This window comes from Spea bombifrons, chromosome 8 (assembly GCF_027358695.1).
Source record: "Spea bombifrons isolate aSpeBom1 chromosome 8, aSpeBom1.2.pri, whole genome shotgun sequence".
Taxonomy (NCBI): domain Eukaryota; kingdom Metazoa; phylum Chordata; class Amphibia; order Anura; family Pelobatidae; genus Spea; species Spea bombifrons.
In genome coordinates, this window is record NC_071094.1 from 17,389,728 (window position 1) to 17,407,740 (window position 18,013).

The 18,013-nt window shown below is 36.8% G+C and overlaps 1 protein-coding gene across 2 annotated transcripts in view; it reads left to right on the forward strand.

Moving 5' to 3' along the window:
- Positions 1-12,776, forward strand: part of RABGAP1 (RAB GTPase activating protein 1) — a 62,069-nt gene extending 49,293 nt beyond the window's left edge. For both annotated transcript variants that reach the window (XM_053472747.1, XM_053472748.1), the window contains exons 20-26: positions 1,967-2,059; positions 2,525-2,635; positions 4,447-4,551; positions 4,787-4,870; positions 9,166-9,237; positions 10,051-10,251; positions 10,731-12,776. In XM_053472747.1, coding sequence (XP_053328722.1) covers positions 1,967-2,059; positions 2,525-2,635; positions 4,447-4,551; positions 4,787-4,870; positions 9,166-9,237; positions 10,051-10,251; positions 10,731-10,853 — 789 coding nt within the window. In that variant the 3' untranslated portion in view covers positions 10,854-12,776. The remainder of the gene's footprint in view (positions 1-1,966; positions 2,060-2,524; positions 2,636-4,446; positions 4,552-4,786; positions 4,871-9,165; positions 9,238-10,050; positions 10,252-10,730) is intronic.
- Positions 12,777-18,013: the final 5,237 nt, after the last annotated feature.

Genomic DNA, 18,013 nt, shown 5'->3' on the forward strand with positions numbered 1-18,013 from the left:
GCAATGGAAGGTCATGTCAAGCTGGTGCTCCATCATAGAAGCCCCCGTGGAAGTGGAGGGCAGTAGCGGAGGATATCTGCACACATCGCACAGGCGTTCACCGGCTGCTAAAGAGGAGGATCCTGCAGCGCTGCGGCGGATCTGGAGCTCAGTGTTATTATCTATTTGAGGTCAGATTTTAAGACCAGGGGTGTTTTTCAAAGCATTTCCTCTGAAAAAACCCTCATCTTATATTCGATAAAATCAATTCAACTAATCGATAATAATTCGTTGGCAGCGATTTTCATTATCGATTATTATCGATCAGTTGTTGCAGCCCTAGAGTAATGTTTTTCAAGGATCCTTTTGACTTGGGTCAGGCTTCGTCATATGTCCCCAAACATCTGATTGATCCATAAAAACTTTTTGTGTATCTTAAATAAGTCTTTGTCTATTAGAATCCAGTGCCTGTTGATAGTGTTCCGATAGGGATTCCCTTCTTCAGTGAGTTAGGATGCCAGCAATCCATGTGTGGAAGACTATTTGTGGTTGTTTCTTTTCAAAATAAAGATGTTTGTAAAGTGCCACTATCAGTTTTGCTGATCCTAAGGTCCAAAAAGACCAACGCAAAGGGGTCAATAACTGAGTTCCATACTAATGATATTGGAATTTAGAGCATTAACAAAGCCGGTGAATATTTCTTCCGAACCAGTACACACTAAGATGATCATCAATATATATATATACTCCTAAAGGGGCTGTATTGAGTAAATTCTCTCATCTGTGATGTACAAACAAATGATTGTTCCCACCATCCTAAATATACATTGGCATATCCTGGAGAACATTACCTGTTGCTGTACTTAAAATCTCCAGTGCTTGTTTTGTGCCCCTGGTGTTTGAGGGCAGTTGTAGAACCAAGAGGAATAATATCTTGGTATTATAATGGCTATAGTCAAGTGATCTCTCAATTCAGCCAGAAAAGCACCCTTCAATTTCAGAATCCAGAATCTGATAACTTTACAATTCCTATATATATGTTTAAACGTTGCCGACACCTCTCCCATAGAAGTGGGATCAACCCTTCACCGTTTTCTGGCAATTGTCACTGACGCTGGTGTAATATCTATGCCTAGTATCCTAGAAGCAAGAGAAACAACTTAACTCCATCAGGTCATGAGATAGCTGCACATCCACCAGATATGGGAAATTGATTATTTGATGATTGCGAGTTAATACTGCAAAATTGAGTTAGATCCTTAGTAATATAACGGCACATTTGGAAAACCTGATCCTCCCTTATGGGTAGGCTGGTAAATTATATTTTTAGCAATTCTCAGCCTTATCCCCAAATGAATAAATCTGTCCACATCTCTTTCCGATATGTGACCTTTGAGTGGAATAACAAAAGAAAAATGGGCACTCACGGGTCTTTGTAGTAAAGTGCATTAAACACTAGTTTATTTCAATCAACACGGCCAACGAGAAGGGTCTTGAGAAAAGACCAGAGGTGGTCCGAAACGTTGGCCGTGCTGATTGAAATAAACTAGTGTTTAATGCACTTTACTACAAAGACCCGTGAGTGCCCATTTTTCTTTGGTTACGTATATCTGGCTATTTTTGGAGCCCCCGGGCAAATAAAAGCCTGTGTATATTTACAATATTTCTGAGTGTGCAGCCTTTGGTTTGTGTGTGTGTGTATATATTATATGTATAAAGAATCCAGGGGAGAGGCATCATTTTGGGGCCCGGATAGGGAATCTTCCTATACTCAAGTTTTGGAGGGAAATTAACAGATTTTTAATAGTAAGAAGGATGTGATCTGCAAAGAAACATTCTGATGCATCTCTATTCCCACAATATCATGATGATTATTGATGGCGATGTGTACAAAAGGAGGAAAGAGGAGGCAATCTTGTCTTGGCCAATTTGATAAAATGAGCAGTGGAGACAAACTCATCTTTCCTTTTTTCTTTCTTTGTTTTAGATCAGCCAGAAGAAACTAAAAAAATTTGAGCGTGAATATCACATGATGAGAGAGCAACAGGCACAGCAGGAAGACCCTGTGGAAAGATTTGAGGTGAAATCCAGGAGAACACATGTTACCGGCAGCCATTCTTAACACTGTGGATAGACTCTTTGTACACATGTGCTTGATGGGAATTCTGCTACTAGCACCTTATATGTGTCTTATATTATCTTCTTCTGCTGTTTACATTGTGTTGCTCATTTTATTGAGGCACTAGTGTAACCTCTTTCAAACTATTCTAATGTAACTAAATCTTGTCTTTGTGGTGTTATCCTTACAGCAGTTAAAATTTACCACATGTAGTAAAACTATAACAGGGCAGAAAAACTGATTGTCCATCTCAGGTTAGTGATCAACAACAATGTAAGAATTGGTTAGACAGAGTTCGTTGGATTAAGTATTCTACTGTTTTGTTTTTTTTGTTGTTGGCTAATTGGACTCTGCTGGGTAAAGACCATTCTCTGTATACCATATATCCTTTGAAGTTATCACACGTTTTGTGTCTATTTTTTACAGCGAGAGAACAGACGTCTTCAGGAAGCAAACATGAGACTTGAGCAAGAAAATGATGACTTGGCTCATGAGCTCGTTACCAGTAAGATTGCCTTGCGCAAGGATTTAGATAATGTAAGGCAATATCTTTTTGTTTTGTTTTTCTTAATTAAAACGTTTTTTTTTTATAGGTCTGTACTATCTAACAGGCATCCATTCGATGTATTAGTAGGCTACATCAAATGGGTTTTTATTGAATGAAGGCATTGTTTGGCCTCTGTATGCATGTATGTTTATATATGTAGACATTATTAGTGATTTTTCAATGTTATCATATTTTGCACATATCATAATGGTGCAAATGTTATTTGACCTGCTCATTACGCACCCATAACAATTTTTTAATCCATTAACACAGATGTTGACAAATTTGCTTTGGATCTGGTAGCCAGCCAAAAGATTTAGCCATTTTTTTCCCCCCCAATCATGTTTTTATTTTCATATATTACCCCCTGGAAACATAAAACACACCTTTCTTCAGTGCTGTACCACTTTAACACCTTCATAATAAGGGGTATTTAACACCATAAAGACTCAAGCTTGTTTGTTAGACTTGTTCTTACAGTCCATACAGTAACAAACACACACATATTAACATCGTCTACATTCATGGATGCACATGCTAACACCATGCACAAATGCACACCCTATACGTTGACATACATACTCATGCTATTGCCATTCTGTAACATACACAACACCATACATGCTAACACTACCATCTTATACACATGCACACTACCCAACAACATACACACACTGGCTAACACTATACATCTCTAGATTGTAAGCTTGCGAGCAGGGCTCTCTCCACCAAATGTATCGGTTTGTCTTAGTCTGTCAATTCTTGTCTTGTCATATCCCTTGAATTTATGTATTGTATTAAGCGGTGCGTAAACTGTTGGCACTATATAAATAAAAGATAATAACAATATAAAACACACACTCCTAACACCATGCACACATATGGACTGAATCTGGCACTACAATACAGTAGACATACTGACTGGCACTATACGTTTACACACACACGCACTTCTCTAGCACTCTGAACCGGGTGCCAGGAAGTGGTTTGTAGTTGCCATGGCGATGTGGTGCCCAGGGTTTTTTGAATCCTATGTTAAGAAGTGCTTTGAACATCAGAAGCATTGTCCTAAAAAATCAATACAACATCACAGGGAGCTTTGAAAATCATCTTGGCTTACAAATAAATAAAGATCTACTGTCACTGATATGATACCAAACAGTTATTCACAAGTCACAATACTAAGTTTCTATAGCAACTAAAACAAATATCAACTGTTGTGCAAGAAAGAATAATAAATCAATCAGGGCTATTGGTCTGTGCTGAATAGAACCGTATTTCTTGACATGTAACCCCTTCACGACAAAGTGGGTTTTGCACTTATGACTGGAGTGTTTTTGACATTTTTGCTAGGTGGTAGTTCAACTACACTTTTCCTGTTTTTCATTTTGTGTACCCACACATTATTTATTGTTTTTTTTTTATATTTTTTTTACATTGTCCTCTGCAGTCCACAGACCAAAGAACCCTCTACCCTGTTTGTAGCTGTTATCAGCTAGTATACAAATGGCCCAAAACGTAAGCACACTCAGGGTTTGATGGAAAAAAATCCAATGTGGTTTATTCACAAAAATCAATGTTTCAGTCACTCACAGGAGAGTGTATGTGTCATTAATTTAGCATTAACAAAATATTAAGTCTCAACAAGAAAAATATAAACGAAGAAAAAAAAATGACACATTTTCAATTTTACTTACAACTACAGTAAGAGTCCAAAGTATAGAACTTGTACTGATTTCAAGAATGCCTCATTTATTTTGTAATTTGTTTAATTATTGATGAATGCTGATCTGTTTTGCAGGCTGAAGAAAAGGCAGATGCCTTGAACAAGGAGTTACTGATGACTAAACAGAAACTGATTGATGCAGAAGAGGAGAAGAGACGATTGGAAGAAGAATCTGCTCAGGTTGGTTGTAGTAACACAGTAGAGTGTATGATTGAAGAGATGTGTTGAATCCAAGCAGTGTATAATGTATACTGTGCTATTCAAGTGCACTAACGTCACGCAGTACAGTATTTATCTTAATCATAGAATTAATTAATTTGCACTTTGTATTAATGCACTTATACCCCAGCATATAAGTGTCATTTCTGACACCCAGCTTTATTGCTTGACAGTGAATATTTGCATTTTTCTGCAGCTGAAGGAAATGTGTCGCAGGGAACTTGATAAAGCAGAGTCAGAAATAAAGAAAAACAGCTCTATCATTGGAGACTACAAACAGGTACAAAAACTACAGAAAGCTTGTCTCTGTCCTCACTAACAATATTACATTGGATGTATTTAACAACTTTATATGTACCTGTGTGTGTGTGTTACATCCATGCACTTATTTACTTAGATCTTATGTTATGGAAGTGCTTAAACCTGTGCTGTCACTAATTCTTGTATTTCTGTCTAGTGTGAGTTAAAACATGTTTCAATATTTGTAGACGACTACCCTTTTCTTTGTAATAGCTTTGCATTAAGTAATATAGGGGGACGTACATTCCACAGGCAGAATAACTGGCCAGAGGTCAATCATTACATCCGGCTAAATGCCGTATATGCAGGGCCGGCCCTACAATGAAGCAGAGTGGGGCAATTGCTCCAGGCGGCACTTTGTCACCCCAAGCCTTTTTTTTTTATTATTATTATTATTTAAAGCGGAGGAGAGAGAGGGGCGCCGAGTGGTTTTGGCTTACCCGCTCGGCACCCCTCTCTCCTCTGCGAGCCCTCTAGCTCGGTCTCGGTGCCGGCTTGTAATGCTGAGCGCCGGAAGATGACGTCATTTCCGGCGCTCATCATTACAAGCCGGCACTGAGACCGAGCAGGGAGACTCTTCGCAGGACTGCTGAAAGGTAAGTACAAAGGGAGGGGATAGGGTAGATAATAGGGAGGGAGGTAGAGGAAGGGTAGATAATGGGGGGGGGTGGCAGAGGAATGGTAGATAATGGGGGGGGTGGCAGAGGAATGGTAGATAATGGGGGGGGCACTTTAAACTTTGCCCCTTATGCCTTGGGCCGGCCCTGTGTATATGTTTGCACTCGTAATGTGAAACTGCTTATAAGATACTTACAGATTTTAATTTGCATTATAAGCTATAAATTTCTGCAGCTCATATGTCTTCTTTATAAAAAAAATACTACCGATTTTAAATACAAAGCTGTATGCTAATTTTATAATTACCGTATTTGCTCCTCTGCGCCTTCTATGACAGAGCACTGGCGGGACATGACCTTCCAGTGCTTCATCATAGAAGTGCCGGCAGCAAAGGTTATCTGTGCACATTGTGCAGACGTTCACCGGCTGCCAGGGAGGAGGATCCTCCGCAGAGCTGCAGGGGACCTGGATCCTCCTCCCTGGCAGCCGGTAAAAGTCTGAACGATGCCCTGCCGGGGCTTCTATGACGGAGCACCGGCATGACATGACCTTCCGGTGCTCAGTCACTGAAGCCCCTGCAGAACTAACTGGCAGCAGAGGTTGTCTACTCGCATCGTGCAGACGTCCACCGGCTGCCCCCATTAAACACCAGGAAGTCTGAAGCACGGGGACAAGGCTAGGGATGCATTGGTAAGTCAGGGGGAGGGGCCTGGGTGGCATATGGGGGGGTATAAGGAATATAGGGACTATAAGGTATAACAGAGGGCCTGAGACTGGCAAATAAAAGGAAATAAAAACTAAAAAAAAATCAATTTTCTCAATCATAGTTGTTATTAAATATGAAAAAATATTTACATTAGTTAACATTTACTAGTAAAACTTTTTACCTATAGGGTAGTCTTATATTCAGAATTTTCTATTTTTCCTGAATTAATATTCAAATTTTGGGGTAGTCGTCTTATAATCATGGTCGTCTTAACATCTAAAGATGACAAGTATGTTTTACAATGCCAAGTATATATATAAGAACTTAAAGTGGAGTTTGTTATATTTATATCAGTGGCATTCTTTTAAAATCAGGATCAGCAGTACATGCTCCTCTATTTTTGTAGAAATATGTCATAATGTATAATAAACTCAAAACTAAAACCCCAAGGCAGACTCTTATTTTAGTGAACAAACCCCGATTTCTGATAATTTAAATTCCATATTTGCATATAGAAAACCTTTAGAGCCCTCCTTTGTAACAGCTTTTCGATTGTGCAACATTTTAGTAGACATTTGACAGGAAGGCAATATAAGAAATCAATATTTAAGCTGTTGACTAAAGCAATCCATAGTATGCAGTGATTGGTTTATCGCTTTAAGAAAAATGTAATCTTGGGAAAAAAAAAAATGTATCTTTTGAAATAGGAAGAAGTTCAAATCAACTATTTATCGTGTTGCATTGTAGTCAATCAAAGTTGTGTAATTTTTTTCTGCTCAATCAATGAAAATGTGTCAACAACATACTCAACCAGAAAATCTTAACAACGAAAAGACAAATATTTTTAAGCAGGTTAAAGGTCAAGTTATTGACTGGTTCATAATGTGCATTATAATCCATGGGAGGATGATGAAACCAAAGCCTTGGGAGTATAGAATTTAACCCTTGTCGTTCCCAAAGATGAATCCCTAAGGCTCCAGTTTAAATAAGCAGTGACTAGCTTGTGGTCAAATACTATACTTATAGGCATAAGTCGCACCCCTGTGGATTATTCTGTATATTGTTATGAGAAAACTTTTATACAGTTATGTTCAGATTGTATAGTACATTATGCTTCCATGGACAGTGTTACAGTGGTGAGACAGACTGGTTTATTTTATGTCTACTTTCTAAGTGGTAGTAATTATTTGTAATAACTTTAGTTATTGCTAAGATTGCAACAGTTGCCAAAATTACCCCCTGTACTATAATTGTATTGTATTGTAATTGTATTTAAACAATAATAATAATGTTACTAAGTGGCGAGGGTTTGGTATAAGAGTGGTGTCCTAAAGGTGCTTTTCCACCTACATAACCACAGATAAGAGCTGCATTATGCAGAGAGTACTTTAATTAAAGTTGCAATTTGGTTTTCCTACTTAATGCTCCCCGTCACCTGAAAAGTTTATTGAAATACTACAGTTGCCTATAAATAGAGTCCTGACATTCTTCCATAGCTCCCCTATGTATTACAGAAGTCTTGACAGCCTACAAATACTCCCAGATGCCATTTCATGCTCATGCACCTGAAACAGGAAACCTCTACAGACCCTACACAATGATGGCCAGTGATGGGGAGTGAGTCATGATGAGTGAGAGGTTGTAATGCGAGTAAAGTGTGATAAGTGTGATAATAAGTGTGATAATAGGAGTGATACATGTGAGGGAGTGATACATGTGAGGGAGTGAGATCCCTTAAAACTGGCACCCAATCTGTGATGTCAGTGATTGGTAGCCAAAGCAGTGCAGGCAGACAAGATTAAGAGGCCCAGCCGAAACTTTTTCAACAAGAAAATACAGCAAAACATGGCTCCTTAAAAAAATAAATAAATATGTTTATTTAGATGTGTACCATAGCAGTACATACTAATAAAATAATCTAGCAAAGTTTTGAAAAATTGTCAGTGTGAAACAGCACCTTTAAACAGTTTGACCCACCCTCCAGAATCTTTCTTAAGATTGTTGACACCTTCACCAGGGTTGTAGTGCTATTGGCCTGAAAGGGTTCAGTCCTGAAGTGTGGTGCTAGGTGGGGAATGCATGCATAAGCTGCAGCGTTGGCAGTGCTGCCTGCCAAGAGATGGGCAGCAGTTCCCAATAAAGTGAGTTGCATTTTATTTTTTCCCCTAAATCAGTGATGCTTCACTAATGGCTAGAGAAGGGAATGCCAGATCTAGAGTTGTGCTGACAATACTACACTTCCTTCCCATAAGGAGGACTTTTCTATTTATTTGCTACCCCTTTGGTAAAGTAAAACCTTACGTTAAATTTAAACATCTGAACCTCCAATTTTAGACCATAGCCTCTTTAAGTATTTAAATGTTTCTATCACATCTCCCCTCTCTTCTTTCTTCAAGCTATACACATAGAGCTACCTTAGTTTGCGGGGTAAAAATGATCATGAAAGGCTATTTACCATTTTGATAGCCCTCTTCTGAGCTCTCTCCGAAATGCCGATATCCTTCTGCAGATGTCGTCTCCAGAACTGAACACAAGGTATACTCTACACAAGGGTGTACTCTATGTATAACTGCACAAAACACTTTTGTTTGCATACGCTTGCTAGTTTTCACTTTTGTTTATTGAGCAAAGTGTATGGTTGGAATTGCAAAGGCTGAAGACTATTATATTGTTGGATCTTGTTAGAACATGATAGGAACGTCTGACATCAAAAGACCTCATTTATAAAAATCTGAGAATGGCAGCAATCTACAGAGTCGGTAGACTTATGGTGAGGAAAAATGTAACAAAGGTTGTACACCACTAGTAAGATTTATGTAAATATGGACATGTCTCAACGATCTTGCTCTGAATTTAAAAGTGAACATTGTGGCTAATGTCATGTTTGTGTATTGCTGTGAACCCAATGGAACAGGCTTTTTATAGTATTCCATATTTCTGTTACTTCATAGATTTGCTCCCAGCTAAGTGATCGGCTTGAAAAGCAACAGACTTCAAATAAAGCAGAAATTGAGAAAATTCGGGTAAGTTCATAAGAGATGACACGACCTTCAAATTGTGACAGCAGAGGTTACATTGGTAAAGAGGAGGTTAAGGTTCTTGGCTAATAACTGTGCAGCTCATCCTTTATTACACCTCTGCTCAGATGTTTTGTGTCTTTAGAATTGACACTGAAGATGACGACAGTTTTCATCTATAGTGCACTCTAGTAATATTGGCACCCTTGGTGAATATGAGCAAAAAATGCTTTATTGTCTAACATTTTGATTTTGAAATAGACAGAAATACTCTGCTTCCATGGATAACAAAAAAAATGCCAAGGGTGCCAATAACCTTGAAACGTGGCTTATGTGGTTTTAGTTTTATTTCTGTTAACATAAAAAAGTTGAGTATTTTATGCACAACTCTTTATAGTTAAAAAAAAATAAAATATAAAAATAGCTAAAGTTAATATATATAACAGGGGAACGCTTATTGTGTCAGATCTAATCCAAAACTGATTTTTCCATATGAACAGTATTTTGTAAACAATCCAAAAGTGAGATGGTTAAATAATCTATGCAAACTACAGGATTGAAAAAAAAAACATTAAAAGTGTGACATGGTATTAAAAAATAAACAGTGAATATCATTTTTATTTTTGGAAACTATAGCTGTCTGCAGTAAACTAATACAGTTGCAGATATGTTCTGGACATTATATTGTTGAATCAATACTTTTTCATACAATTCTTTGTAAGTAACAAATATACCAGATTGAAGAGCAATCTAGATCTGCTACTAATATGTTATAAATATGTTACATCATTTATTATTGTTATCCGCTTTTTAACACAGCAAAAGGTTGATGGGTGCGAGCGCTGCAGAGAGTTTTTTAACATGGAGGGAAGAGTGAAGTTGGTTAATGCAGTTAAGGATAACACCACTGAAGAGGACACAGATGAAGAGAAGGAGTCTCTGAAGAACCAGCTAAGAGAAATGGAGCTGGAGTTGGCTCAGACCAAATTGCAGCTAGTAGAAGCCGAGTGTAAAATACAGGTAAGCTGTTTTTTAATATAATACGTATGCATTGAAATGTTTTTTATAATAATTCTAGTGCAAAGTTCAAATAGTAGTGTCTTCACCACAGAAGAAATGTTTTCATTATTTCTTTCATGATGAGACAAACTTTACAACAACATATCTTTAGCCGTAACTGTCAGTTTGGTTCTGAGAGAGCGAAGATGCTCTGCTAAAGATTTCATGTGAATACACTTTCTAGAATGCAAAGCAAATAAACCTTAGTGGAGCTATCCGTATTTTCTGTTTCTATGACAACAACCTTAGTATGTTCTTTTGTGTCATGTGACATTGAGTCCCTAAAAAAAAATTATGAAGTCATGATTTAAACAGTTATTTCTGGGAAAATTGTGTGCATTCAACATTACTGGGAATTATGTTTCCAATCCTGAAATTGTTTACAAAAGAGTTAAATTCAATAGCCCCTTTAATCTATTTGACATCAATCTCCTCTGCAGGATTTGGAGCACCATTTGGGTCTTGCCCTTAATGAAGTCCAAGCAGCAAAGAAGACATGGTTCAACCGGACCATCAACACCATTAAAACTGCCACTGGTGTACAAGGAAAAGAGACATCTTAACCCTACATATATTGTAAAATAATCATCTTTCTGAAAACACCGTTGCCTTTCTTGGCCAGATATTTTGGTTTGCAAATGTGTAAGAGGACCTAGAAAGCAGCATGACAGGATGGTAGTAGGTCAGCGCCTGTAAGTTACTTGTGAGACTTAGGCAGCTCTTTCACCTCTTTAGCCATTATCCCTATCTGAAAGGGAGAGAAGTATAGTGAACCCCACTACTAAAAGAGACTATTTTTACCCTGCCATGATTTGTGCATTAAGTTAAAGGGTCCCATTTCAACTTTTTTAATGAAGCTAAGGGCACATTCCTAATTTAATAACTTTGCAGATATTGTAGAAATCTGAAATCAAGTGAATTGTGCTCACCTATTCAAGTTTCAAGGAACCCTTGCAATATCTTGAAATTGTGATGTCTTGTTTGGCACCCGGGAGCAGATAGGGGTGCGTTGCATGGTGTCCATCTTGCATGGTGTTGGAGGTCAGTAATATGTCCATGAACTGAAACCTGATGGTGCATAGTGTCTGCATATCACTTCACATTAGATTACAATACATTGTTGTTCATGCTTCTTAAACATTGAAGTTGCATATTATTGGTCTTTACAGGGAGCATTGCTTACAGCACTTTCTTGTTAAGTGTGTTGCAGGTCCCATTTTGTGTACAAGGTATAGCTGAAGTGTAACATGCCTACAACACAGATGTGAAGAGTATTATATAGGTAAACAACGTACTATAGCCCATTCCATTCGTAATGAAGCATAAATAATTCACAGAGGATTAAAGCTGATATGACTTAACATCACCTAACAGTGACCTTCACTTTAATGTTAAAATATATTCAATTTTGGGATTGAAATTTGTATACATGTATATTTCCCTGATAACCAACCTCATTGGTAAAGGACTGCACACCTATCACTGTCTACAGTATAGAGAGGGATGGCTGATATCCTATTATTCTGTACTAACATAAACTACTGAACTATAATAGATAGCTGCCATTTATTAGAATCCCTAAGGCAACCCCAACTATTCTACTTGCCGTATGTAGCTATACAAAATGGCTGAGATAGGGTGGGCCAGACCCGCACACCCTAACAAATTAAATGCACTTTGGTGCGGTATACAGAGGTATGTGCTAGGTTATTTTATTGTTGTTCTGTTCATTTTGTTTAAGGTTAAGTAGCACCTATCTGCCTAATAATGTCAGTTTGGATATGCCAACCTTCACGCCGCTATTATTACTATTTGTTTTTTGTTTTTTATAAGTGAGTTTGATCATTTTTCCAAGAGAACAGTTTCCAACACATTGTAGGTTTTTTTTTTATAGTATACTTATGAAGCCAAGTCATCAATTTACCAACAAGAAGAAATATTGTGCATGTGGCTTATCTTCTGTCTCCAGCACTTCTGAGAAGGTGATCTCAGCCTTTCCACGGAGGATGCTACATGTTTCTGTAACCTAGGGGTAGTATACATACAGCAGTAGAATATCTGCACCTTAGGTGCTAAATACAGGTCATGTGTCATTCCTTTGGAGGTAAAACTATTGTAGAAGTCAGACTTAGAATGGCAGTTTTGCACCTTGTATGTTTATTTATTTGTATGTGTTTTGCTTGTGTCTGTTGATAAGGTTCTTCAGGGTGTAAGCTGGTTACACTAATAAGCACTGGTTTGTATATATATATAAAAAAAAAGTTTGGTTTATTTTGTATATCTACATTTTCTTTCTGAGTTTATGTACTAACGCTAGCTACTGTATGATCTACAATATATCCACAAGATAACATGAATTGCTAAAGACTTTCCCCCAACTGCTACTGCTGTCTTCATTGTTTAATACCAAAAACCTATTGTCCTTATTTCAGGAGTGTTCAAATAGTGCTGGTGTAGGTGCGGTGTGTATACCTGATGAACAAAAATATAGTTAATGTAACTAATGTAAAATTGGATTCTTCATTCCTTTTCTTCAAAGTTTGTATACGCTTTTTACAGTGTGAGGAGCTTGCGTGTTTATTACTAGATAGTGTTGTACACACATTCCAATTTTAAAACATTCAGAGATTTTAAATATAACATGCTTTGCACAGCGACTAACATAAAATATGTGGGGCTAGACTATTCTGGCATACTAGTCATACTGCTTACTCTTATATAGGAATGAAGCGTAGCTTAAACAAGGGTGCATCAATAACAGCATTGATTTATGCAAAATAGAATTTAACGTGAGCAGGAATGTTTTGTATCATTTATCAATGTGTAACAATGAAACTTTTGTTGGTGAAAAGAAAACTGATCTATAGATCTGTCTTTCTTTCAAGATCTATGTAATGGTGGCCACTTCTTGATTTTTACACAGTAAAAATTTAAATAAGTACATAAACAACCTAATTATAAAGGTATATGAAAACGTCCCACCTATAAAGTAAAGGTTTCCAGTAACACAGGTCTAGAAAAAGCACACTTTCTGCCAGTTGGTAATGACATGAAATTATCACTACTTCATTATGAGTCTGAAGGATATATTACTACAAAGGTTCCTTTTATCTCATGTGGCTTGATAGAAGAACACAGCTATAATTCCAGGTAATCTTGGTACATCTATATAGGTAAGAAAAATGCATTTTCATTCCTTACAGTATTGGTGAACCAGTTCATCCTAACAGACAGGAAACTCGTATGCATACCATACTATATGCTGTACTGTTCAGTGTACGGTATTTCTTTTAAGCTATTAATATACATTAATATACCTGATTAAACATGTCTCTTCCTTAATAAAACTTGGAATCAGACCATAGGTCATGACCGTAACATATGTTATTTTTTTATATAGGCTATAAAAAAAAATCGAAAATTGATTTGAATTTGAATCAATTCAGCTATAACTTTCCTTGTTACCGGTCTGTACTATATGTGTTTTTTAGGTGAATACACTAAGGCTGTTTAACCCATTGAATGCCAGCTATGTGCATCTTGACATAGTTGCCATTCTAGGCCCAGTTTGTCAGCTATGTACTCTGTACACAGTGGTGTTGGAAAGGTCCATATAACGATTGCTATAAATGAAATAAAAATTATCTCTGTACTATAGTGGTGCTGTGTGCATAGAAGACGGGCATCATTCTCTAACCTCCTCAATGTAAGTCTTGCCGTGTTTGAGATTTAAGACCTGTGTTTATGATGGTTAAGACCTTGTATCCTTAAGACCTATTAAAGACTGTTGCCTTGTATTTAACTTTAAATGTGGAAGCTACTGCTGTGTCTTGGAAAGAGAGAATGGTTCTAATTTGAATGTTACCGGTTGGTATCATATCTGTTAGTGGTGTGGTATAGTGATATATCTGTAAAAAGGAACAAAAAACATTACCAGCTGAGCAATTGTGATAGCTATAAAAATTAAACTGGTGCCGTAGGTGGTAAAAATATGTCCCAGCACTCAAATAATTAAAAGGCATTTTGACCATAAGGCAAGGGCACAATGTGTATAGGATGTTATTGCACATTATACCAGTACAAAATAACACGACCTCGCTGAAAAATTTAGTTCTAAGTTAAGCATTCACATTATACCCAATGTGTTATTGCACATTTCCAGGTGCCTTGAGTGGTATTTTAAGTATCTCTTGATTCAGTTATAATAAGAGGTTTGCATTGTATGGCAGGGAAATTAGCTAATTATAAAAAAAAATATCTGAAAGAGGATACCAGGTTATTTTAAAATTAAAAACAAAATCAGTTCTAAATTAATCATGCAGATTTTACAATGCTAGCATGGATTGTATCACAAGTTCTAACAAAAAACTAAAGCATTAATTCATTAAGGGTCAGGGTTGCATGATGATTATCCTCCACCCCAGAAATCCCATTGAAGTTCTGCACGTGCAGTTTGCACACATGTATTGTTAGTATGGTAACACCTTCAATTCAATCATGAGGCATTAAATCCATCTAATAGGCTATATTAGTTACAAGCCATTTTAACAGTGTTATTAACCCCTTAATAACAAAGCCCGTACATGTACGGGCTCAAAATTTTTCAATGGGTTTAGGGACTCCCCATTGTCCTTAAGGGGTTAAAATAAACAAATGTGACATACCTGATAGCTGTAAGGTTGTAATAGCATTGAAAGGACTGCTGTGTGTGTACATATATATTTATGTGTGTGTGTGTATAATTGACCATGCTATAATGAACACCACTAGACATACTGTATTTAAGACTGTCAGAGTAAATTGATATTTTACAACAAAGATTGACACATTGAATTACTGTATAATACAACGTTAAATGGATAGTCGAGTGATTTATGTATATTTGTTGTGGTAGTTACAAATGACTGGCATGTTAAATTACTGTATGGTAGTATCTAGGGGGCTCTATTATAACTAAGATTCACACCTTTAGTACCTTTTGCTATGGTAAAATTAACTGCCCCTGGAATAGTAAATGTTTGAGAAGTAAATGGTTTTTTAAAAGCAAAAATTACATGACAATGTTGTGATACTATTTTTAATTATGGGCTAACTAAAATACATTTTATGTTCTTAGGTAAAAGAATGTATGTTAAAATATAAAGTGAATAATACAAGACATCATCCATACAAGCTACTAAAGTCATGTCTTTTTGTTCTATTGAAAACATTATTCTAAATGAAAAGTAGCTAACAAGTACCCATTCATCTGTCTTGGATTACAACCACCATGATCCTTACCATGACAGACTGGTTTGATAATGAACACATAATAACCATCCATAAATTGCTGTCTGGCAATACAGGGATCTGCTTACATGTAGATTTTATCACCCCCAACGTGTTTATGAATGAAAATACTGCTTTCAAAAATACACGGTAATTGTTTATTTTTTTATTAACAAAATGCAAATGGAGTTAACAGTAGGAAATCTAAACTGAAACAATGTTTGGCATGACCACCTTTTGCCTTCAAAACAACATCAATTCTTCTAGGTACACTTGCACAGTTTTTGTAAGAAACTCTGCATGTAAATTGTTCTAGACATCTTGGAAAAGAAACCACAGTTCTGTAGATTTAGGCTGCCTCATTTGCTTCTCTCACTTTATGTAATCCAAGAGTCGGTGATGTTGAGGTCAGGTCTCTGTGGGGGCCATGCCATCTCTTCCATGACTCCTTGTTCTTCTTTGAACAACTGCAGAATACATTTGTGGCCAATTGCATGATGGATAATAATTTGCCTGTACTTCCCAGCATTAAGGAGTGCATTTATTCTGACCAAATCCCCAACTCCATTTGCAGAAAATCAGCCCTAAACTCACAAGGAGTTTGTTTCCTGCAAACACTCATTCATGTACTGCTCTCCAGCTCAACGGCAAAGAAACTGCCTTCTTTTACATCCAAACATGTTTCTGCACCCTATTTCCTGTGTTTCCGTGAATAGTTACGTTTCTTTGCCTTGCCACATCAGAAGTATTGCTTTTTGGCTGCAAGTCTTCCATGAAGACCACCTCTCTCTGGACAGAAGAATGGTGTACCACTGTTTTCTGCCAATGCTTTGTTTGACACTGCTGGACATCTTCATTCTTCCTTTTAAATACCTGCAATCGCCGGCTTTGCAGCAGCCATGGAAGCCTCGCATGTGAGGCTAGCCATGGATATTGGGAGGAAAGCCCCCCCATTACCCCCGCACACAACCCAAGAAACCCATGCATGTGGGGTATCACTGTACTCAGGAGGTTATCACATCAGAAGGCATGTATTAAATCAGCAGAATATCCATAAATGATAAATATTTTATATTATGATTACCAGAGGTCATGAAATGGAATCATCTTGCGATTTCCAGAGGAAGAAGAAACTGGTCACATGACTAGAATGCAGGTAGGTAGAAAAAATGGATGTTTTTATCATTATGCTGACAATCTTTACATGAGCACACACGTTTTTTGCATTGTCACCCCTTTATATATATTGATTTGTAGAACTGAATTATTGTCCTGCCTCAGTTATCCTCAGAACGAAACATTGCATAGTATAAAAATGTAATGTTTTATGATTTGAGCTTTTAAATGGGACCCCATTACAGTTGTTTTCTGTTTATTATTTAATGTAAAGTCTAGACCCTGGTCTAATCTACTAATAGCAAATTTGGTTAGTTTGTGAGTTAGTTGACATCTATATATTTTATCGTAACAGATTTTGACAGATGATGTGTTTTTTGAGCCTGTATTTTTCTGGCATGTTACATTTCACTGGCATTATAACATTGTGACCGGGGGTTTTGCCTCAAGTTATCAGAATACTGGTGATAAGCAGGGAATATAGGAGAAACACAGGAGACTTTATTAACCAATTTGCTACAAGAGATCAATTACTAACTCCTTGTTACTCAATGCACATTTTAAACGTGTAAGATTTTCCACATAGTATAAAACATTTGGAATGTTGATTCTTGCATCTGTAAGTAAGTTCATATAAATTCCCATCCTGTTTGGCTCATTAGCAGACACACGTCATATTGCGTAAAAAACAAAAAGTAGTGCCCCTTTTTTGGGCTTTCTTTTAATTCCATGTTTAGTGTAGTCAAACATTGTATTAATGTATGATAAAATGTTTATGATTTTCCTAAAATAATTGTTACAGTTACAGTTTATAATTGACAGTATATATTTTGGTTCAATAGCAATTTTTTTTTCATACAAACAAAAGGCACAGCAATGGGTATTAAATTTACCCCCCAGCTTCTGGCCTGGTGGGAAAACAAATACATTTGGCGTCAACATCAATAGTTCAATAATGTTATTTCCAGTACAAAGATGACATACTTATATGGAGTGGTTCAAACATTGATCTTGACTATTTTCTCACCTATATCAATTCAAATGATCGTGGTATTACATTGAAATTAGAATACAGTACGAACCTTATACATTTTTAGATCTAGAAATGTATATCCAAACTGACACCATCGATACAAAAACCCATTTCAAACCTGTTGATGTAAATGGATATATATCACTCAACAGTTGTCATTTCTCAACTTGGTTAAAAAAAAATACTAAAGGAACAGTTTCGTGGAATCTGTAGAACTTCAGACATAGAGGTATTCAACGGCCAAACACAATATTTAAAATAGGTTATCCCACGTCTACTTTCGAACAAAACATTGCCATGTTAAAC